General features: G+C 44.5%; 1 protein-coding gene across 1 annotated transcript in view; it reads left to right on the top strand.

Moving 5' to 3' along the window:
• The window catches only part of DSTYK (dual serine/threonine and tyrosine protein kinase), a 504571-nt gene that overhangs the window by 360128 nt on the left and 119263 nt on the right, over positions 1 to 25180 (top strand). The window contains exon 5 of the mRNA XM_077481291.1: positions 10305 to 10388. Coding sequence (XP_077337417.1) covers positions 10305 to 10388 — 84 coding nt within the window. The remainder of the gene's footprint in view (positions 1 to 10304; positions 10389 to 25180) is intronic.

Raw genomic sequence — 25180 nt, 5'->3', positions numbered from 1 at the left:
TACTAACGTGATTGTTAGTGTGTTATGTCTTTCAGAGCCTTCCGGCGGTTCTTGGATTAAAACTGAGGAGGGCCTGGAGGACCACACCTTTTATTTGATTGGGTTGACGTGTTTCCTGTCCCGGAGGGAGGAGCCCTATATCTCAAAGGCTGTCCTGGCAGACTCCTAGAAAAAGAGTTACCGGTAAGTCTAACTCCGGTTTTCCTGTCAGGATTCAATCCGACAATGCCGTGGCATATATCAATCACCACGGGGGCACCAGAAGTCTCTCGGCTCAAAGAGAGGTGAACCAGATTCTAACCTGGGCGGAAGAGAATGTCCCCTGCCTATCGGCAGTTTTCATTCCAGGGGTAGAAAATTGGCAGGCAGACTATCTAAGTTGCCAGCAACTATTCCCGGGGGAATGGTCTCTTCATCCCGAAGTGTTTTGAGCTGTTTGCCAAAAATGGGGGACTCCGGACGTAGATCTTCTAGCGTCCAGATTCGACACAAAGCTAGTCAACTTTGTATATCCAGGACAAGGGACCCACTCGCGTACGGAACAGATGCGTTGGTGACCCCCTGGGATCAGTTCTCACTGATCTATGCTTTCCCCCGATCCGGTTGCTGCCTCGGCTTCTTTCCAGGATCAAGCTGGAAAGAAAGTCGGTAATTCTGATAGCACCAGCATGGCCCAGAAGGTCATGGTTCGCGGAGATCGTAAAGATGACAGTGGAGGGTCCTTGGCCCCTTCCACTAAGGCCAGACCTGCTACCGCAGGGGCCTATATTCCATCCTACTTTACAAACGCTAAATTTAACGGCTTGGCTATTGAGACCCACATTCTGAAGAAACGTGGGCTTTCCAGGTCAGCTATCTCCACTTTGATTAATGCTAGGAAGACAGCTTCTAGAGCTATATAAGAGTCTGGAAAGCTTGTTTCCTGGTGTGAATCCAAGGGTTGGCACCCTCGGATATATTATAGACAGAATTCTTGCCTTTCTTACAGTTAGGCGTAGAGATGTAGCTGGCCCTGAGTACTATTAAGGGTCAAGTCTCAGCCTTTTCAATTTTGTTTCAAAGACCGCTTGCTACGCATTCTTTAGTCCAGGGTTTCATGCAAGGAGTGCTGCGGATAAATCCACCAGTTAGATCTCCTTTAAGCCCTTGGGATTTGAATTTAGTTTGTCGGTGTTACAAAAACAGCAATTTGAACCATTACAGCATATTCCTTTAGTCCTTTTGACAAGGAAACTGGTATTTTTAGTTGCTATATAGTCAGCAAGGAGGGTGTCAGAATTGGCTGCCATATTTGGTTATTCATGAGGACAGAGTGGTGTTACGCCCTCGTCCAGGCTTTTTGCCAAAGGTAGTTTCAGGCTTTCATCTGAACGAAGATATTGTCCTGCCAGACCAAGTTCCAGGAAAGAATCATCTCTACATTGTCTTGATGTAGTGAGAGCAGTGAAAATCTATTTGAAGAAAATTGCTCAAATTCGTAAGACTGACATCTTATTCATTCTCCCAGAGGGCCCTAAGAAGGGACAGGCAGCGTCAAAATCCGCTGTCTCCAAGTGGATTTGGCAAGTTATAATTCAAACTTTTGGTTTAAAGGGAAAGATTCCCCCTTTTCAAGTTAAGGTGCACTCCACTAGAGCGGTTGGTGCTTCTTGGGCAGTGCGTCACCAGGCCTCCATGTCTCAGATCTGCAAGGCTGCAACTTGGTCTTCATTTGCAAAATGTCATCAAGTAGATGTAAGATGGAATGAGGATATCGCCTTCGGGTGCAGTGTGCTGCAGGCAGCAGTATAAGTCCTCAGGTCTGGGGGTTACCCTACAGGTTGTGTCTCCCTCCCCTCAAGTAGCATTGCTATGGGACATCCCACCAAGTAATTACTTAAGACTCTTTGTCCTATGATGTACGATAAAGAAAATAGGATTTTTAAAACTGCTTACCTGTAAAATCCTTTTCTTGGAGTACATCATAGGACACAGAGCTTCCGCCCCTCTGTTTTATGGGGTGAGAGTATATTGCTTATATTGCTTGGCTACAAAAACTGAGGTACTCCTGGAAGGAGGGGTTATATAGGGGAGTCAACTTCCTGTATTGGTTATACCAGTGTCAACACCTGAAGGTAGGCCTATAACCCACCAAGTAATTACTTGAGACTCTGTGTCCTATGATGTACTCAAAGAAAATAATTTTACAGGTAAGCGGTTTTAAAAATCCTATTTTTCAGAAGTCTGGAAAGAGGAAATTCAGGACAGATGGGTCATTGCCTTGGTAATGCTAGGGTACAAGCTGGAATATTTTGACTTTCCACCTTCTCGCTTCCTGAGGTCAAGCGTGCCCAAAGATCCAGAGAAGAGACGATCTGTTTCAGGCACTAGACTGATTAATATCTCAAGGGGTGATCATACAGATCCCCATAAAAGAGCAAGGTCTGGGATTTTATTCAAATCTTTTTATGGTACAAAAACCAAATGGGGATGTCGGACCCATTCTAGAACTAAAAAATTGAAATCAGTTCCTGCAGATCCGCTCCTTTCGCATGGAGACTATCAGGTCAGTAGTTTCTATCCTTCTAGGAGGAGAACTTCTGACATCAATTGACATCAGAGATGGATATCTGCATGTCCCTATATTTCCCGCTCACCAAAAGTTTCTGCGGTTCTAGTTGGAACAGCAGCATTTTCAGTTTTTAGCCCTGCTCTTTGTGCTAGCCAAAGCACCCAGGATGTTCACAAGTGACCCCACCTCTAGCCAGATTAAGGGCACAGGGCATAAGTCGTAGCGTACCTAGACTATTACTAATGGATCAGTCGGTGGCTCGTTTGGAGTAAAGCGTATGCACTAAAACCAATTATCTGGAAAGTTTTGGTTGGATTCTCAACCTAGAGAAATCCTCCTTTAATACTGCTAAAAAGGCTGAAGTACCTGGGTCTGATCATAGACACAGCTCAGGAAAAGGTGTTCTTGCCTCAGGCAAAAATCAACTCCATAAGAGTGCTGGTGCAGCTGGCCAGGTCAAAAGGCGATCCCTTCATGCGCCTTTGCATGGGGTTGCTAGGAACCATGGTGGCTTCATTTGAAGCAGTTCCCTATGCCCAGTTTCATTCAGGACTGTTGCAAAACAGTATCCTGTCTGCTTAGAACAAAACGATTCAAGCTTTAGAATTGCCAATGCGGCTGTCCTTAAGAATCTGTTAAAGGGAAAATCCTTCATACCAGTCATCTGGAAAGTGGTAAAGACTGATGCCAGCCTTTCAGGCTGGGGAGCCATACTAGAAAAGACAACTGTCCAGGGACAGTGTTCAAGAACCTTGCCAATCAATATCCTAGAGATTGGGGCTGTGCGTCTGGCTCTAAAGGCCTGGCCTTTCAGGTTACGGGATTGTTCTGTCAGAAGCCAATCCGAGAATGTCACAGCTGTGGACTATATCAATCACCAAGGGGGCACCAAAACTCTATCGGCGCAGAGAGGTGAACCATATTCTAACTTGGGCAGAAAGGAATGTTCTGTGCCTATCGCCAGTCTTAATTCTGGGAGTAGAGAATTGACAGACGGACTACTTGAGTCACCAGCAGTTAATCCCAGGGGAATGGTCTCTTCACCCCAACATATTTTGGGCTGTTTGCCAAAGATAGGGGACTGTGAATGTAGATCTTCTAGCGTCCAGGTTCAACATGAAGTTGGTCAACTTTGTGGCCAGAACAAGGGATCCACTCGCATGCAGAACAGATGCATTGGTGACCTCATGGGATCAGTTCTTGCTGATCTATGCATTCCCCCCTATTCAATTGCTGCCTCGACTACTTTGCAGGATCAAGCTGGAAAGAAAGCCGTTAATTCTGGTGACACCAGCATGGCCCAGAAGGTCATGGTATGCAGAAATCGTAAAGATGGCAGTGGAGGGCCCATGGTCCCTCCTACTATGGCCAGGTCTGCTCTCGCAGGGACTGATATTCCATCTTTCCTTATGGTCTCTAAATTTAATGGCTTGGCTATTGAAAACCCACATGCTAAAGAAACGTGGGCTTTCTGGGTCAGTTATCTCTACCTTGATTAATGCAAGGAAGACAGCTTCCAGGACTATATATTATAGGGTCTGGAGGGCTTATGTTTCCTGGTGCGAATCCAAGGGTTTGCACACTCAGAGATGTATCCTTTAGTCCGTGGTTTTATACAAGGGGTAACTCGGCTCAATCTGCCTGTCAAACCTCACTTGAACCATTGGGACTTGAATTTAGTTTTGTCTGGTACAAAAAACTGCCATTTGAACTGATGCAACATATTCCCTTAGTCCTTTTAACAAGGAAGTTGGTATTCTTGGTTACTATAGCCTCAGCGAGGAGGGTTTCGGATTGGCTGCTCTTTCTTGTAAAGAGCCATATTTGATTTTTCATGAGGACAGTGGTGTTACACCCTGTTCCAAACTTTGTGCCCAAAGTAGTTTCAGGTTTTCATCTGAACCAAGATATTGTCCTGCCATCGTTTTTCTAAAACCATGTTCCAGGGAAGAAAAGTTGCTACATTGTCTTGATGTGGTGAGAGCAGTGAAAATCTATTTAAAGGCAACTGCTCAGATTCATAAGACTGATGTCTTATTTATTCTGCCAGAATGTCCTAAGAAAGGACAGGCAGCGTCTAAATCCACTGTCACGAAGTGGATTTGGCAAGTGATAATTCAAAGTTATGGTTATGATTGATGGGGTAAGATTCCCCCTTTTCAAGTTAAAGAGGAGCTGCACAAAAAAAAAAATATTAAAAGCCAGCAGCTACTAATATTGCAGCTGCTGACTTTTAATAATATCACACTTACCTGTCCCAGGTTCCAGCGATGTCGGCGGCAGATGACGAGCGATCGCTCGTCTCGCTGCAACCGCCGCCGCCATCCTCTGTCAGGGAATCGGGAAGTGAAGCAAGAGGGCTTCACTGCCCGGTTCCCTACTGCGCATGCGCGAGTCGCGCTGCGCTGGTTCTCCGCTGTGTCTCTGGGAACTGTGTGTTTCCCAGAACACAACGGGGGGGGGGGGGCGGAGCCATGCGGCGGTGGGCGGAGCCATGCGGCGGTCTGGCCGGAAGTGGGTGCAGTTACCTGGATTATCCAGGTAACTGCACCCCCCTCCCCCCCCCCGAAAGGTGCCGATTGTGGCACCGGAGGGGTGGAGGGATAATACTAGCGGAACTTCCCCTTTAGGGTGAAGAACCGCTTTAAGGAGCACTCTACCAGGGCGGTTAGTGCTTCTTGGGCAGTGCATCATGAGGCCTCCATGGCTCAGATCTGTAAGGCCGCAACTTTATCTTCAGTGCATACATTCACAAAGTTTTATCAGGAGGTATGAGGATATCTCCTTTGGGCTCAGTGTGCTGCAGCATAGGTCCTCTATTCTGGGGATACCCTTCGGGTTGTGTCTTCCTCCCTTCAAGTAGCATTGCTATGGGACGTCCCATTAAGTAGGATTTTTATAACAGCTTACCTGTAAAAATCCTTTTCTTGGAGTACATCATGGGACACAGAGGCCCCCCCCCCCTCTCTCTTTTTTGGGATTTAAGTATATTGCTTTGATACAAAAACTGATGTGCTCCTAGGAGGAAGGGTTATATAAGGAGTGAACTTCCTGTATTGAGTATAACCAGTGTCCATCACCTGAAGGTGGCCTATAAGGCATTAACCGCTTGGCATCCTGGCCAATTCTGACACTTCACTCCTACACGTAAAAATCATTTTTTTTGCTAGAAAATTACATAGAACCCCCAAACATTTTTTTTTTTTTTTTTTTTTTTTTTTTTTAGCAAAGACCCTAGAGAATACAATGACTGTTATTAGAACTTTTTATCTTGCACAGTATTTGCGCAGCAATTTTTCAACACTTTTTTGGAAAGTTTTTCATGCTTAAAAAAAAAAAAAAGTTAGCCCAATTTGTTTGCATAATGTGAAAAATGAAGTTACGCCGAGTATATAGATACCCAACATGTCACTCATGTCAAAAAATGCATGCACTCGTGGAATGGTGCCAAACTTCGGTACTTAAAAATCCCCATAGACGACGCTTTAAATTTTTTTACTGGTTACATGTTTTGAGTTGGAGGAGGTCTAGGGCTAGAATTATTGCTTTCACTCTAATATTTGCGGCGACACCTCACGTGTGGTTTAAACACCGTTTTCATATGTGAGCGGGGCTTGCGTATGCGTTCACTTCTGCGTGTGAGCACACGGGGACAGGCACTTTAAAACAAAATATTTTTTTAATTTTACTTTTTATTTTGACACTTAAAAAATAAATAAAAAATTTGACTTTTATTCCTATTAAAAGGAATGGCAACATTCCTTTTAATAGGGACGAAATTTTTTTGAATGCAGAGGCCAGGCGTGACGTCATAACATCGCGCCCGGATTTTGAAGATCATAGAGACTCCTGGGACCATCTGGTCTGCCAGAAATCTCTATGCTCAACATCCGTGCTGGCAGATCCATTCTCTGACTCGCCGATTGCAGCAGTGAGCTGGTAGAAGCGAGGGGGGGGGGTGTACCTAAAATTACTATTTTTCCATGATAAACCATGATATATTTAACCTATAAACCTATCTAGTACTATTAGCAGTGTGTTTAAGTTAAAGGGATTGTAAAGGTTCAGGGTTTAAAAAAAAAAATGAAAATAAACCTGTCATACTGGCCTCCGTTGTGCAGTTGCATTTGCACAGAGGGGCCCAGATCCTCTTCTGGGGTCCCTCAGCAGCACTCCTGGCTCCTCCTCTTCTCGAGTGCCCTGTTGGAGAAGCAGTTTTTTGTGGATACCCTTGTGGGCATGCTACCCTGTCCTGCTTCTGCGTTTTATTGATACAGAAAGCTGGACTCGGCCCCGGCGCCCACATCATTGGATTTGATTGACAGCAGTGGGAGCCAATGGCTGTGCTGCTAATCGGGACACGAGACACCGGCCGGAGCTTGTGTGCTCGTTCCCATCATGGGAAACGCATCGCTCAGGTAAGTATAATGGGGGCTTGAGGGACTGCTGAGTGACGGAAGGTTTTTAACCTTAATACATAGAATGCATTAAGGTGAAAAACATGAGGGTTTACAACCCCTTTTTAAACAAGTAAAAAAAAAATTTAAAAAAATTTGCATTGTCATGAAGGTCAGGTTATTATAACCCAGCCAGCACAGAGTTCCCCCTTACATCAGAGTCTGCAGGATTCCCCTTTTACAGTGAAAAAACTAAATTTTATGTAAAGTTAAACACTGCAAATCGTGATCTAAGGTAGAACGCTGATGTAGAGGGGGCTCTAGTGACCAGACCACCTTATATCGGAGTTACCAATTACATCAGGGTCTGCAGACTGAGTTCCCTCTTGCACTGTAAGGGGAAATCTTGTGGACTCATGTAAAGGGGAACACCAGGAACTCTGATGTTGGGGGCACTCTGGTGGGGACTAAAGACAGCCTTCCATAGAGTGATTACACTAAGGGGGGGACCTTAAAATCAGTGCCCCCCTTAAATTATTGTATTCACTCCCCCTTACATCAGACTGGCCTGGCAGCACAGTCACTAACCACCTCACAGGTGCAACGTGCAGGGCTCAGTCAGATGGCTCTAGCTTGGAGACTCTGGGTTTTATCCTACAGGAGACGGTCAGAGGCTGCGGCCCTCAGATTACCATACCTCTCCACATCAGTCAGTGTCCTCCTGTGCCGCCTTCACTGTACTGCTGCAGTGCACCATGCAATCCACCTCCCCTGTCAGCCTGCCCTGTGCTAAGGAAGGATTGTCGACTGCGGCCTGCCTGTCTCGGAGGCTAAAATCAATCACTAACACTTATGCCCTGTACACACGTTCGGACATTCCGACAACAAAATCCCATGTTTTTTTCCCCGTTGATGTTGGCTCAAACTTGTCTTGCATACACACGGTTGCACAAAGTTGGTCGGATATTCTGAAAGTCAAGAACGCGGTGACATACAGCACATATGACAAACTGAGAAAAATTAAGTTCAATAGCCAGTGCTGCTCTTCTGCTTGATTCTGAGCATGCATGGCACTTTGTGCGTCGGAATTGTGTACACACGATCAGAATTTGCGTGAACAAATTTTGTTGTCGGAAAATTTGAGAACCAGATCTGAAGTTTTGTGCGATGGAAATGCCGATGGAGCCTACACACGGTTGGAATTTCCGACAAGCTCCAATCGCACCTTTTCCGTCAAAGTCCGACTGTGTACAGGGCATAAGTTTCATATACTCCCCCAGGCTGGTCCCTGGCCTCTGTCTGAGACCGAGTCACTTTTTGTCTCATTAATATTGGAAAGAACACACTGCTGACAAGAGCAAGAAGGGTGCTGCTCACCCCTATAAATCAGAAAAATAAAACAAATTCCCCCACCAACGGGATTTTTAGGCAGCAATAAACAATAAGCGTAGTATAATATAAAAAAAGATTATTTTATTGTATGGTAAAAACATGAGCTTCACCCAGGTATTTAAAACAAAAAATAGATAGAACCAAGCTTTTGTATACAAAAATTACAATGACATCAATGGGCATACACTAAGCAGACCTAACTATAAATATACTGTATAAAATTAGTAACAGCAAAAAGAAATATTTTATAGTTCTAACGCGTTTCAACCACTAGGGTCTTCTTCAGAGATAGTCTGTTGATAGAGAGACAAGATAAAACTTAATAAATCTATCGAATAGTGTTAGTATTAAACATATTCTAAATTTGTTAGTGTAATTACCCAGTATAGTATTGCCAAGAGGTTCATGTAAATTATAGTGCTTAATGGTGGAGTTTACCCAGGTTCATGCTTAGACGTCCCTCACACGTTAAAGAAGGTACATGGTCCATACATCTCGCCACAGAGTCCAGCAGTGGGGTGAGGGTCGGAAGCCCAAAGGCGCGGCTCACGAGCGGTCACACGACAAAAACCCTATGCCCCACAAAGATTGTAGGAAGTAGGTGCAAACGTAGGCAGCCTGCCTGTATGGTAAGCCGCGCCTGTGATGAAAATCCCAACATAATCGGAATTAGACATATATATTTTTATTTTTTATATTTTATATATAAGCCCACATGTGTGGTATGAAAATATCATATACATGATTTGTGTGCATATGAAGGGAATATCCCCAGATGTCTGTATTCACATCTACATCAGAAAAAAAAAAAAAAAAAAAAAAAAGGGAGGGGGGGGGGGGAAGGGAGGGGGAAAAGACAAAACTCAAAAACCAAACGCACACTAAGAAGGAGGAACCGAACAACAAACGTAACTCTAATCAAAAGGAGACAAGCGTGAAATGACATGTAGTAGAAATAGTGTGTGTGATGACATCCCAATATTGGGTGACTAGAGTGAATGAGTGAGTGGGTTGAGTACAGAGGAAGTGAGCTGTGAAGTGAAAGGTGTGGGTGTTGGTGTAGTGAAAAGAGTTTGAAGGATAACATATTAGGAAATCGGGGTGACAATGGAAAGAGTGCATTGAGGTGCTGGTGACGGGCAAAGATAAAATACTGATGTGAGACTGGTGAAAAATAACAAACAAAACAAAAAAAAAAAAAAAAAAAAAAAAAAATGATTACAATAACTATTCAGATGTAGTAAATCATGTTTATACTAGGGGTAATAGCAGTTACCTGGATAGCTAGGCTGGACAAAAGATTTTTGTCTCATTATCCCCCCACCCCCCAGTCCTTTATCTCCCAGTCCCTGACCTCTTTGTACATTCTGCAAGTTCGCCACTCAGTGCACATCACACAATACCAGGTCATTTGTATTTGTACTGGGCAGGTGGCTACAGGCTGAGGGCAGGGGTCCAGTTCCATCACACGGTCCCTCATTCAAGTCCGCACTGCTGTCAACTCCACCACGAGGCTCCCCTAGCTGCCTGCTCGCTCCTGCCTTTTTAAAGTCTGATGGCAGTGTGGCAGGAAGGAAAAAATGTTCTGACATCGCTAGCAGAGGCAGAACTCGTGGTCCGACTCAGCCCAAGTCTCAACATTGGATCTTGGCAAATTCTGGAACTGCACATGTGCAGTTATGACACAAGCCAGACATTTTTTACTGGCACTTTTCTCCTGCTGCGGGCAGGAGAAAGGAGCACCGTTTTTTCCTGGCTGCCAGTAAATCTTTACGGGTGGTTGGCAACACTGCCCTATAACAATACATTTGGTGTTCCTTAATGCACTCCCAAGAAAGATTTTACAGTAAGTTAGAATTCCTATTATTTAGAACACTTATCTATTCCTATAGAAATTAGTAACTGTTTGCATGCTAATTTTCATGCTGGTGTTTTTTTTTGTTTTTCCCCCCCCCCCTAACTAGATATTGAATGCTGCATACCATGTGGAGGTCACATTTAATTCTGGATCCACTGTCACCAGAATGGTGTGGGAGCAGATTGTACAGGTAAAGCTTGGTGATCAGTATTTGTAAGGGTTGTTGGATGGAATTTCTTTAATTCTGGTTCACCCAGCAAGTTTGTTATGTTAAACTTTAACAGACCATGCTTTCCAGCTAAAATGTGGATGTTTAGACAGGCAAACCATTTAACACTGACAGGGTTACTTATGCTGGGCTGCCTTTATTCAGTAAAACCTTTACCTCCAAAGGGGGGGGGGGGGGATAGCCATAACTGCTTAAAGTGTAAGCTCTAGTTTGGCTTTAAAGTGTGTGTGTTTTTGTTTTTTTGTCAAGTTCATTCTGCTAGGGCATCTAAGACTACCTTCTTTCCACATTGACAATACTGCTGTCCAAAGGGGTCTCTTGCTGTTTCTCCAACCACCGTAGAGACTCTAAGCCAAAGTGTTACTGGCAAGATCACCAGGTGAAAAAAAAAGGGTGGGGGGGGAAGCCTTAAAGCAAACTGAATGTAGCCACTACATTTAGAAATTGATAAGCTGCAATAGATGTTTTTGGTTTAAAAAAAAGTGCGTGTGGCATTGACCCCCAAAGGAGGTTCTGGTTTGATTTGGGTCTGCACTCTACCATTAACCCCACTAACTTGACTCGATCCCCTTGGCATAGCTGTGCTGCAATGCAACACAATATAATACAATACAAATGCAAAGTACCTGTATTGTAACCTCAGGATCCACTGGCTCCACCTGGTGGGGAAAACAGTATGCCACAACACTGAATACTTAACCAGAAATATATTTTACTGTACAATATTCAAAACAGGTGGTTACAGAAATTTTGCTGTCATCCCAACATAGGACGACAGCACAATATATTTCAATAGGAACAATTTAAAACAATATATCTGGATTAATACCTGGGAGCTCCCCTCACTTTAAAAGCTATGAATGAGATCTCACTTAAAGTACTTAGTCCGTGATCTTCTTTCTTCGCTGGCTGTTATAACTCCTTTGTGATTTGTAATCCACAGTCTATGAAAAGTTAGGTTGAGGTGTTCCTGGTGTGGCTCCAATAACTAATTTACAACGCTTGAGGCGCCAGAGTAGATAGGCCTCAAGCCTGCTCAGTGTCAGTTGCTCTGCTCCTCCGTGGAACTACAAATTCCAGTGAGGCCTGTATGCAAGTCTAACTAAGTGTAAAAGTTAAACTGTGTGCTGTAACCCGCTGACCAACTGGATCGGAGCTCCGTGTGGTAACTTGGGTCCGGTGACTGCAGCTTGCTTCTCTGTCAGCTGGGCCAGTCGCTCTGTACTGCTTTGCTGGATGTATCCGGTCCTCCACTGCTCCGATGAGTGTCGATGGACCTTCTCAATCTGGCCACAGTCTCTCAGGCACCGTCTGGTCACTCCACAAACAAACTTAGTTGTGCTCCGTAATGGCTGTGGGCCACTGTGTCCGGGAAGCCTCCTCGCAGATCCGCACAGGCCGGCAACGCGATCCCAAGAGAGCTAAAATGGCCGCACGCGTCCCTTTTATCTCCTACCCAGCATACACTGCGTAAGAGTGTTCATGGGTAGGTCACACACTCCTGGGTAACAAGGTCAACCTTCTGAATCAAGACAGTCACTTCCTGTATAAGTCTTTTGGGTTGTTCAGAGGTAACAATATACAAGTGCATTACCCATATTTGTTCACTAGATGGCCCTGGATACGGAACCATAGTAATGTCCATTAACCTTATATTACAGTATGCATAACCACATCAATAGACAAGGATGTCGGCGCTATATGTATATCAAAATTCGGGCAGGTTACTTGAATAATGTTCAAATGTCAAAGCTACATCAGCAGTACTTCCAATACTCCACCAATAAATGTTTAGAAATAACAGGACACGTACTTCGATGCAAATTCTTCTGTTACTACTTTTGTAAAAACTTTACATGCTATAAGCAGCAGCAGCCACCGTACAGTTGCGAGTTAACATCACTCTTCATCAGGCTATCGCTGGCTTGTGTAACATACTAACTCAAACCACCACATATATACAACACTCAAGGGAGTGTCCCACAGGTGTCTGACCCAAACATTAACATTAAACATTAATGTCTATGTTCCAAATTATGTTAATTGTGGTGTCCGGGTCAGACACCTGTGGGACACTCCCTTGAGTGTTGCATCGAAGTACGTGTCCCGTTAGTGTTCTCTCTATAGATATGTGAATATATATATATATATATATATATATATATATATATATATATATATATATATATATATATATATATATATATATATATATATATATATATATAATTTTTTTTTTTTTTTTTTTTTTTTTGGTACAACTCTGATCTGTCCAATGACGGCTCAGTTCAGTGCATGAACTGGCCCCCAAATGCATTTTTTGAACAATTATTTCTCCTTGTGTGCCTGTGTGTGTTCGCCAATACAGTATACAGAGGTGGATAAAAGGTGATGCACAGGTTAGTGTGTCAATTTTTTCTTTATGTTCAGGATTACAAAATGGAATGTTTGAAAACATTACAACTTTAGTCGGATTAGATATGAAATATTGCATAGATTTACATTTCAGGCAGACTATAGGCTAATTTTTTACATTTACCTATTGGTAATTCGCTGCTTTGTTTCTTTGTTGCCAATCTCCCATTTTATTTAATACAGTGTTCTCCAACCAAACAATAATTAAGTGTGCTATCCTTGTGCTAAAAGTACAAGTTAATAAATCACACAAGACACAATAGTGCATCCTAAATTAACATATCTGTGTGAATAAAGTCCATATAAATTGTGTAAAAACTGTGCAAAAAGTTGTGTATGTGTGCAAAAATGTGTTCAGATTTTCTAAACGGCAATAGTTCGGCTTTCTTTTCTGTGCAGCAATAAGGTGCACCATCGGGGGGTCCTGTGCAAGTTCACCTTTACAACCATCTAGTGGTGCCAAAATTGTTTGCATACACTGATATTCATTGCACGTCCCAAGCCCAATAATACTTCAGGGCTATTGAGATTGTGGTACACAAACCATTCCCTTGTTACGGATGTTAAAAAAATATATAATAAATTTTTCTTGTACATCACAGGACACTGAGACTCAGTAATTACTGATGGGTTATAGGGTATCACTAGGTGATTGGACACTGGCACACCCCAGGCAGGAAGTTCAATCCCCTGTATAACCCCTCACCCTACTGGAGATACCTCAGTTTTTTTTTCGCCAGTGTCTTGGGTGTCGGTCACGACGGCCACCTCCTTCAGGCTCAAAGGTAAACTCGGAATCAACCCCAGGGACAAAAAGTCCTGGGGGAGAACGTCTTCAAGACAAAACGCTAAGACCTCCTTTATGAAGGGGCGACCCCGCTCACTCGAGTGGGGGGGGGGGGGGGAGACTACTAAAGTTCTCAGGGCTCTGGCAGGAGGAATTTTGGGACAAATGGGTGGTCTCCACAATAACTCTAGGTTACAAACTAGAATTCCCTTCTCCTTGTTTCCTCAGATCAAATGTACCCAGAGAAAGTCTCCTAGCGTTGGAGCGACTATTGTCGCAAAAAGTTATGGTAGTTCCCATGCAAGAGCAGGGAATGGGCTTTTATTCAATCCTTTTCATGGTAAAAAAGCCAAACTGAGATGTCAGACCCATTCTAGATCTCAAAGATCTAAACAGATTTCTAAAGATACGGTCCTTTCGCATGGAATCGATCCGATCGGTAGTATCCATCCTGCAAGGAGGAGAACTTCTGGCGTCAATAGACATCAAGGATGCGTACCTGCATGTATCTATTTTCCCTGCTCATCAAAAATTCCTGCTTTTCGAAGTAGAAAAACGCCACTTTTAGTTTGTAGCTCTGCCTTTCGGGCTAGCAACTGCACTTCGGGTGTTTACAAAGAACTTGGCCCCCTCTTCTTGCCAGATTAAGGGCCCAAGGTATAACAATAGCATACCTAGATAGACCGGTCGGTAGCCCGCCTGGACCTAAATTTGGTCACCACAATCAACTACCTGGAATGCCTAGATTGGGTCCTCAATTTAGAGAAGTCTTCTTTAAAACCAGTAAGAAGACTAGAGTATTTGGGTCTGGTCCTAGATGCAGCCCAGCAGAGGGTATTCCTATCCCAAGCAAAGATCAGTGCTATAAGAGAACTGATTCAGGTAGTCAGGGCAAAGGGTCCTTCTATTCGTCTTTGTATAAGGTTGTTGGGGAAGATGGTGGCTTAATTCAAAGCAGTTCCCTACGCTCAGTTTCATTCAAGGCTGCTGCAAAACAGTATCCTATTGGCCTGGAACAAGAAGGTTCAGGCGTTAGATTTTCCGATGCATCTGTCCTCTACAACACGTCGGACCCTCAGCTTGTGGTTGATGCCCGAAAATCTGCGTAAAGGAAAATCCTTTTTTCCAGTTACCTGGACAGGGGTAACAGATGCCAGTCTTTCACGTTGGGGGGGGGGGGGGGGGGGCAGTCCTGGAACATTCGACTGTCCAAAGGAGATGGTCCAAGACCGAGAGGGCCTTACCCATCAACATTTTGGAGATCCGTGTGGCGTATCTAGCCCTAGAAGCCTGGACACTCCAGTCTGAGAATGCCACAGCAGTGGCTTATATCAATCACCAAGGGGGCACCAAGAGTCGTGCAGCTCAGGGAGAAGTAAACCAGATCTTAATCTGGGCAGAAAGACATGTGCCATGCATATCGGCAGTCTTCATTCCGGGGGTAGAGAACTGGCAGGTGGACTACTTGAGCCGCCAGCAGTTAGTCCCAGGGGAATGGTCTCTTCAACCCGACGTAGTCTTGGCAATATGACAGAGATGTGGGGTTCCGGATGTAGTTCTCTTTGCGTCCAGGTTCAACAAGAAGATCGACAACTTTGTGTCAAGAACAAGGGATCCTTTTGCATGCAGGACAGATGCGTTGGTAACTCCGTGGCATCAGTTCTTTCTGATTTATGCATTACCTCCTATTTTGTTACTGCCAAGACTTCTTTGCAGGATCAGGCAGGAAAAGAAGTCGGTGCTTCTGGTGGCCCCAGCATGGCCCAGAAGAGCTTGGTATGCAGAAATAGTGAAGATGGCGGTAGGCTCTCCTTGGAACCTGCTATCCCAGGGACCAGTATTCCATCCTACCTTACAAACGCTAAATTTAACGGTTTGGCTATTGAAACCCACATTCTGTAGAATCGTGGGCTTTTGGGCCCTGTGATATCTACCTTGATGCAAGAAAGCCAGCTTCCAGAATGCATATGTCTCCTGGTGTAAATTCAGGGGTTGGCACTCCAGAAAATGTCATAATTAGAACCCTCGAATTTCTGCAAAATGGGTTAGAGATTAAACTGGCCTTGAGTACCATAAAGGGCCAAGTCTCAGCCTTATCGGTTCTGTTTCAACGTCCACTTGCTTTGCATTCTTTGGCCCGAAGCTTTATACAGGGGGTAACGTGCCTTAATCCTCCAGTTAGGGCACCTCTGAACCCCTGGGATTTAAATTTGGTTCTGTCAGCTTTACAGAAGCAGCCTTTTGAACCAATGCATCAAATTCCCTTAGTTCTGTTGACAAAGAAATAAATTTTTCTGGTGGCCAATTCTTCTGCCAGAAGAGTATCGGAATTAGTGGCCCTCTCTTGTAAAGAACCATGTCTGATAATGCACAAGGATAGAGTGGTGTTGCGCCCTCATCCTAGTTTTCTACGGAAGGTGGTCTCAGGCTTTCATCTAAACCAAGATATTCTACCTTCCTTTTTTCAAATCCCTGCTCTATGGAAGAGAAGTCACAACATTCTTTGGATGTAGCGAGAGCAGTCAAAGCCTAAGAGGACAGGCAGCGTCGAAATCTACCATTGCTAAATGGATTTGACGAGTAATTGTTCAAGCTTATGGTTTAAAGCAAAAGATTCCGCCTTTTCAAATCAAGGTGCACTCCACTAGGGCTATTAGTGCTTCGTGGGCAGTGCATCACCAGACCTCCATGGCTCAAATCTGCAAGGTCGCAACCTGGTCATCGGTTCATACATTCACCAAATTTTATCAGGTGGATGTGAGAAGGCATGAGGACTTCGCCTTTGGGTGTAGTGTGCTGCAGGCAGCGGTACAGGGTCCTCAGGTCTGATTACACCCTATGTTGTATGGTTCCCCTCCCCTCAGATAGCATTTCTCTGGGACATCCCATCAGTAATTACTGAGTCTCTGTGTCCCGTGATGTACGAGAAAGAAAATAGGATTTTTATAACAGCTTACCTGTAAAATCCATTTCTTTTGAGGTACATCACGGGACACAGAGGTCCCTCCCCTCTTCTAATACACTTATATTGCTTTGCTCCAAAACTGAGGTACCTCCAGTAGGGGGAGGGGTTATATGGGGGATTGAACTTCCTGTCTAGGATGTGCCAGTGTCCAATCACCTAGTGATAACCTATAATCCATTAGTAATTGAGTCTGTGTCCCGTGATGTACCTCCAAAAGAAAAGGATTTTACAGGTAAGCTGTTATAAAAATCCTATTTAGTTTGACTAATCTGTCTTATAGAAAAGGTTGTACAGAATGACCAACTGAAATCCTTAACATCTATAGCTTTCACCCTTGGTGTCAAGGTTTTTCTATTCATAGTTCGAGTATTTTCAATGGTCTCCTCCAAAGTATTGTTTATATATCCCTTTTCCAGAAATCGGTTCATTAGAACCAATGCCTGTGAAAATGAATCCCCCCTTCCTTGAGCAGTTCCTCCTGATATACTGAAATTGCCCTTCAGGTATAGCATTCAGCCATTGAGGATAGTGGCTGCTGCCAACCGGAATGTATCCATTCCGATCGGCATTTTGAAAGATGATTCTGCTCAGCAAAGCACCCTGATCTTTATAAATTTCTAAATGTAAAATATATTAGTCAAACTCCATTCATAGGAGAGAGATACCTCAATCGTTGGAATTGAGCTGAGCCATAAATTTGTGCAATGACACATCACCTTTCCACAGAAGGAGCAACACCATTTAAACAGACCTTGATTCATAGAAGCAAAATTGTCCCTTCTTCTCACATTGCCATAAACAAATTGGCAAGGGAGCACATTTAGTCCCCATTGCTATGCCCATTTTTATAAATCCAAATCTCCTTAGTACCAAAAATAAGTGCTATAGCAAAACATAGTTAAATCAATTTGGTCCCCAGTAAGCGGTGAATTGCGGTAATATTTTACCACGGTCATCCCCTTCTCATGGGGAATTGTGTAAAATGAGGAAACCTATGTTACTCAGTTACTAGCAGTGTCCTCACTACTCTCCAAACCATCACTTTAAAGTGGAAGTAAACCCATCGATCTAACAGTTTGAAAAAAGTTACATTGCGGGCATGCCGAAAATGCTAACTGTCTTATTGGTTGTACTCTCAACCAAACTGACAAACCATCCAATGGCTGGTGTCATAGCTGATCACATGTGCAGGTTCATGGCAGCTTCCTTGGCTGAAAACGATAGGATTGTTTACTTCCACTTTAATAATTGGTGTTTGCATCCTTAAGGAAAGCTGAAGTTTACTTCCTCTTTCATTCCCTGCAAAGGCAAAGCATTGTGTCACTTACCTGACACAGGAGCCAGCGAAGTCACCGCTGTCCCCTGTAGTTCCGAGCGTCCATCTTCTTGGTGGGTCTCCGTGGGTCTCGCTGCTCCGGCGCTGTGATTCGCCGGAGCAGCGATGACGTCACTCCCGCGCGTGCGTACGGGAGCTGAGACGAGCGGCATTGCGCGGCATCTTCGTCATCGTCGATGCCACGCTCAGTGCGCCTATGTCTACGGCGCATGCGCCGTAGACAGCGGTGCCAGTCTTCGGGCAAATATCTCCTAAACCATATAGGTTTGGGAGATATTTCTTGGACCTACAGGTAAGCCTTAATCTAGGCTTACCTGTAGGTCAAAGTGGTTTGTAAGGGTTTACAACCACTTTAATCTAATTCTAATCCTTAAGCACTAAATTCCTAAAGACTGTTAAATTGGCCGGTATATTACCTAGAGGGTTAAAGAGACATTGTCCAATCCAGAATGAACAACCACCTGTAGTATGATTGGTGCAATTCCTAGTTATTGGATAAAATACCTCCTAAAGTTTTCTTGCATGTACGTCAAGTTGCATATTTCAATCCTTTATTTAATTTCAGATTTGGTAAGTACTACATCACTGAGATTATCCACTTCAGCCCAGGAAGGATTTGCACCTTCCCTGACCAAGCAATTTTTTGCACTACGGCATTGCACCACTTGGGCGGTCGTTTGACGTTGTACAAAATTGATGTCTTTTTTTCCCCCTTGAATAGAGCTTTCTTTTCGCATTTAAGTACCTCTGCGGGTTTTTTTTATTTTTTTTTTAAATTTACATTCCCCTTAAATGTACCATTATCGCTATATTCTCCTAAATCGAAGGGGAATTCTGCCGATAATCATCCCAACATTCCTTTTCCTAATCCCTTAGAGGTGCGTACCGATTTTTCACTGGAATGGGGCTATAATATGCCAAAGCAGGAGGAACTTGGTAGTTCCCACAGTGGTCCATCTGCTGTCTCCAGCCATGGGATTGCTGTGGCATAGGTGTGTTAGGCTGGATTCACATCTAAGCATTTTTAGTCCTTTTTGCATTTTGCACTACAAATCTGTAAAATGCAAAACACAAAAAATGCATAGGTGTGAATCCAGCCTTAAAACCCTTTGCTCTGCCTTGTTCTGGGGGTTGATAATTTCCCTACCCTCAGGATGCTTTCTCCCCCTTATTGTTGGGTCCTCTCTGTGGGGTAAAATGTTGGGTTTAAATCCTGGTTGCTTCCTCCTAACCAAAGGAGTGGATGGAAGGTGCACCAATTTGGCTATTATCCCCCTAGGTTTGTGAGGGATTCCCCTGAACATGGGCAACCGGCGGAGGAATAATATTGTGCAGGGTACAAATTTGGAAAGGCCTCTAGTGGGATTGTAAAGGCAACAATACAGAAAAGAAAATTATAAAACACATTTATTAACATAGTCATAATGTACACAACAAAGAGAAAAATAGAACAATCCAATGCGTTTCGATATTTTAAACAGTATAATCCTCTTCAGGGATGAAATATTATAACATTCTCTATAATTGAACAAAATCCATTACATATATAACAAATATATCAAAAAAAAATTCATAATCTGTTGCCAAAGAATATACAAATAAACTTACTATACACCATTAATTCACTGAGGCAAATGTATCTCTCATTCCCCCTATGACAGGAGAGGAGAGAAAATTTACACCTTTCTCAAACAGGTCCACCCATGGCTCCTCTGACATCTCATGCAGGGAGACCAAACTTCACTATCCTCAAATGGCGTTTAAAAAAGGAATAGATGAGACTGCATAGGGATTTACTATAAAAGAGAGGGATAATAAAACCACTGAAGTAACCCCCACTTAACTGCTGGAAGACTAAGCCCCCCCCCTCTTTTGAGAGATTTTTTTTTTTAAATGAATACTACTCTTACCCGATCATAAGAAGGTAGGGGGCTGTGCAGGATTAGAACCCTCCTGCCAAAAACAAGCAACAACAATTAAAAACAAACTAGGTTTGATCTCCTCCTATTCTTCTGATACAATTTAGATCCAGCCAGCGAGCACGTGCAGACTGCAGCTATGCGATAGGTCTCCCGTGACACAGCCTCAACAGACAGAGGCTGGCCTTAACTCGCAGGGTCATATAAGAATGGGCTCTGCCCGCAGAGGCCCCTTGGCCGACAGCCCCCCACTTCAGTGGCCAGGGGTTCTGTCTGGAGGGTCACCCGCACCATGGACCAATAAGTACAGTTCCCCCTTTGCGGTTTGGGGTTGACGCGGGTACCCTCCAGGGATGGTCGGACCTGCCTGCAGGATCCCTCTTCTCATCCTAAAGTCCCTTGGTTTCAGCATATCAAATGACTGGCGGCCATGTTTAAGTGGTCCGCCATCCCTCTTCTGGGTGGCGTATGTCCTGCCCTGGTGCTATGAGGGGGGGTTGCAGTGCAGCAAAGACCCCTAGGTGCATGCCCTGCTGTGTGTGCGGTGTGAGTGTGCAGTTTGGGGGTCCCAGTGCAGAGCGCACAGACGTGTCCCCTTAAATGTTCACACTTCATGGTTGAGTACAGTACTTTTTTTGGAAGGGGATCCCCCTGCAGAGGGTGCAGCGTTGTTGAAGGCACAGAGGATCCTGACAGTATTCTTCAGCATATCAAACGGCTGGCGGTCATGTTTGGGTGGTCCGATGACATGGCAGCCATTTTCTCCTGGTCTGGCTGGTCTCCGGCCGGTGGGCCATGTTTGTGTAGCCGTTGTCACGGCGGCCATTTTTGTTAGTTTAGTGTAGGGGTCTCAAACTGGTGGCCCTCAAACTGTTGCGAAACAAGTCCCATGAGGCATTGCTAGACTGACAGCTACTATCATGACTCCCAAGGTAGAGGCATGATGGGACTTTTTGCAACAGCTGGAAGGCTGCCAGTTTGAGACCCCTGGTCTAGTGAGATGCTAGAGACGGCCGGAACCTCCTCTTCCCCTATTCTTCTCTTCCTGTTGCAGGATATGCTGACATTGGTGTTGCTGGGGTCTGAATTTCGATGCTCCTCCGTTTGGTAGGGTGAGTCTTTGGGGGTCCTTGTGTCTCCCTCTCTGCTGATGGGTACCCTGGCCATTGGGGTGTCTTAGTGGTGCCAAAGTTCCTTTGTTCTACAGGGTCTTCTTCCCTATGGAGCCTCAGGGTCATATCTCACCCACTGATCCCCTCATGGAGGTGGCAGGTCCCTCGGAACTCCAGCTTCCCATGGTTGCGCTTACAGCGGTCCTTGAGTCATTGGTATCCTGGGTGGAAGTTGCCTGTGGGCACAGACCCAGGAGGAAGCATTCCCCCGCCTTCCCCTGCTCAGTTTGTCTCATCTGATTCTGAGCCTGATGCTACCAGGGATGTCGCCCATCCAGGGGGGTTTAATATTTCGCCCCCTGACCCATCCGATAGTGAGGAGTCCTCTGCGGTCTCGGTAGCGAGTCAAAAAGCGCTGGTAGACGCACTCGTTACTGCGGTGTGGGGGGACTCTAAAGATGGAGGATGCAGGGGACAGGGCCACAGATGTAGCTGTGTCCTTTTTGGTATGCATAAGTCACCTCACACACCAAGGGTGTTTCCTTATCTGCCTTATTTTCATAGGTTTACCTATAAGGAATGGGAATAACCAAAGTGACCCTTTGTGGTCCCCAAATGTTTCTCAGTACGCTACCCCTTTGAAGAATCACTTTAAAAAAAAAAGTGGACTACCCCACCAGTGGTGGACACTCCTTTTTACGGGTTGAATAAAGCAACCATGATCCCAGTAGAGGAATCCCTGTCCTCTAAGGACACTGCTGAGAGGAAAGCAGAGGCTGTGGCACGCAGCATGTTTACTATGGCTGGATCAGCATTGCATCCAGTCTTGGCCTCGGCCCTGGTGTCGTAGGCCCTAACTGAATGGGCCAAGCTTTTGCGCCAGGGTCTGGATAGTGAGCAAGTTCCCACTGCTTATGTTGATTTAGCAGACCAATTGGTCCATGGGCTACAGTAGATTTGTGAGACAGCTCCTGTGCTGTCCAAGCTTTCAGTTTCAGTGGTGGCGATTAGACGTGTGCTGTGGCTTAATTAGTTGGCAGACCAAGCCTCTAAAAAAGCTCTCATTGATCTGCCCTTTTAATGGCCTGTTTGGGACTCCCCTAGATGACACAATTTAGGGTGTCACAGGGGGGGAAAAAAATAGTACCTTCCTGCCGGGAAGTTCCAAGCAATCTGGTAAGCCTAGAGCAGGCTTCTCCTGATCCACTGACGAGACTCCTTCAGCATGAAGGTCTGCCCTAACCCATTGCTTGGGTGGGGGGGGGACATCTTCTTCACTGTGAGCATCACGGGGGTCCATGAATTGAACCTTTTGGGGTAGAAAAAGGGGGGACGGAATTTGTCCACTTTCGGGGGGGGGGGGGCTTGTGTCTCCTTGAGTGAGTATAATTCCTGTAAAGGTTCGGGTGACATCCTAACTACCCAAGGTCTCCTCTAGCCCTGCCCAGGGATTTGGGCTACCTGGGTCTGACCGTGGAGTGACTGCTGACCAGGTTAGTTCTTAAACGTCGCCCCCTTCAGCAGGTTCAGTTCAACAGGAATTAACTGAGGCTCCTGGCAATCTCGCATCTCCTCTAGTAGATGTGCCACAAAGAGGACCAGTTGTACCAAGGGCTAAGCTTCCATCCTGCTTTACAATAACTGGTTTTAATGGCCTAGCCATTGAAATCCAGGTATGAGATGGAGGTTTGTTGAGATCAGTGATCCCTACTATGGTGAAGGCGAGGAAGTAGACTTCTGGTAAGAGCGACCATCATACATGGAAAAGCGTACATTTCTTGATGTGAGTTGTTCATCCTCGATCCTTTTCTGTGGCTCGGATCTTGGCTTTTCTTCAACAGCATTGAGCAGAAGTTTGCTTTGAAGCACCATCAAGGGCCAGGTGTTTGCCTTAGCAGTCTTCTTTCAGCGAACCCCTAGCCAATCACTCTATAGTTCGTACCTTCAGTCAAGGAGTCCAACATGTGGCTCAGCCTCTTGCCATCATGGGATTTAAACTTGGTGCTGTCGGTTCTCCAGAAACCTCCTTTCGAGAATATTCAGGAAATTCCCTTACCTACATTGTCCTAGAAGGTGGCATTCTTGGTGGCTATTACCTCAGCCTGCAGGGTTTCAGAGTTGGCAGCATTATCCTGTTGCAGTCCCTATTTAGTACTGCATAGGGATAAAGTGGTTCTTTGTCCCTTTCCGTCATTTCTGCCCAAGGTTGCCTTCACAAAGTTCTATGAAGTAGATAGTTTGGCATCTGTGGATGATTCTTTTGGCCGCAAGGTTTTGCAGGTTGTTGTTTAAGAGGGGGGTTCCCTCCTTGAGGGGTGTTTTTTCTTCAAACATTTATTTCAGATGGGGCTCCTGTCACCCAGTTAAGGCTCCTGGGTCCTGCTTAGGGCTCTTGTGGCTAGCCTTGGCTTATTTTGCCCAGCTCTCATTTTTTCTTTGGCACTGCTTTTGGATTTCCCAATGGTCAAGAATAAGGAGGTGCTGTGTCCGATTAACTCCAGAAATGGATTTTACGGCGAGTACAAAAATTCCATTATGTCCTGCACTTATTTACTATACAGGAGATATAGAAGTTTAGTACATCATTGTAGAACAGCCCATACATTGTCACTTAATAGAAGATGGCTATATTGATTATGGTTGAGATACCATACCAGTGGTTTTAAACCCTCCCACACAACTTTGTCCCATGTAAATCAGCATAAAAAAACCCTATTGAACACTGCTTGTAGATATCTCCTTACTTAATATTGTTGTAATCCTTGTTGTTCTGTAGAATGAAGTCACTGAGCATGCCCAGATCTCCCCTGAATTAAGGCACACTCTGTCTTATCTGTTATCAGGGCTGCCTACAGCATAACACTGAACTCTGCTAATCACTCAGAGCTTTCTCCTACACACCATGTGACCATGTGACATGACAGTCTAAATATTGGTCATTACTGCAGCCTTGTCAGCTGAATCTGATAAGTCTGACAAAGGGAAACATTAGACATCGGCACAAGTAAATACTATGAAATAAACAAGTTATGAACAGGGAAGCAGGGTTGCCATAGAAACTTTGGATTGAGAAGGAGGCTTGGTTAACAGTACAGGAAGTGCTAAATGTAAGGGCGGAAATGCACTGCACTGTGGACTCCGAAAACAATACTTAAGATGGCGCTGCCTAACCCCTGGAAACAATTTTTTTAAAGTTTCTTTAAACCGTAAGTAATATGCGATTTGGGCTGGATTACAGTGGCTATAGTCTGATAATGACTTATTATAATGGACTAAATGAAAAGAAGCATCAGAGTGGGAGAGTTTACTTCCTCTTTCAACAAGGTAAAGAGCAACTATTATGTTTCCAATTGTATCCCTACCTGGGATCATGTGATGCATGTAGATAACCCTAGGGGTTGGATCTCCACCTCCATTTTTTGCAGTTGGGGGGAATATAATTATGCATCACTGCTTTTTGATGCTCCTGTCCCATATCCTAAAAGTATACATATTTGACACGTTTTCCATTTTAATTCAATATAGGTGATATTTTCTCTCCTATTGGAGCGTGGGTATACGCACTCCCATTTTCAGTCTTGTAGAGTACAGGAGATGTTCTTCATCAGCGATCTAAGGTGTCATTTTTTTGTTAGTCACTGATTTCAGCATCCAGTTTGGCTAATTTTACTTTTTTAACAAAAAATGCCAGGAACGCCACACTAAGATGTCTAGGAATCTATTTCTCTTCGATATAAATCTTCATTAATGCACAAGAAATATGTAGCTTAGTAGTCATTTGATTTTTCAACCTCCATGAACATACCCCTGATATCGGAGTTTTCATTATTAGCACAATCAAATACACCTATGATGTCTCTCCTTAAAAATCTGCTTCTACATGTAAACTATATAGATATAGATATAGATATATATATATATATATATATATATTTTTTTCTCCCTTCGTCTTTCAGGACAGCACCTGTAGAGAGCGCAGCTCCACCCACTTTCCCAGGAAACACTGCAGATCACTTTAAAGACTGGACACTTCCACTATGGCCTCAGTTGTAGTGTTTCCTCCGGCCATGGTGGAAGCGCTGCAGGGAACCAAGGGGTGCTGCGCTCTCTCCAGGTGGGGAGAGTTGGAGGCATACCGGTTGTTCTCTTTTGGTACAGACCTGGCCCAGCTTCCTCCCTTCACGTGCGGGGGTCGCTCCGGTGTCCGCTCTCCTTCATA

This window comes from Lithobates pipiens, unplaced genomic scaffold (genome assembly GCF_037356315.1).
Source record: "Lithobates pipiens isolate NorthernLeopardFrog02 unplaced genomic scaffold, aLitPip1_a1.2 Scaffold_16, whole genome shotgun sequence".
NCBI classification, from domain to species: Eukaryota; Metazoa; Chordata; class Amphibia; order Anura; family Ranidae; genus Lithobates; species Lithobates pipiens.
This window is presented reverse-complemented; position numbering and strand designations above follow the sequence as displayed.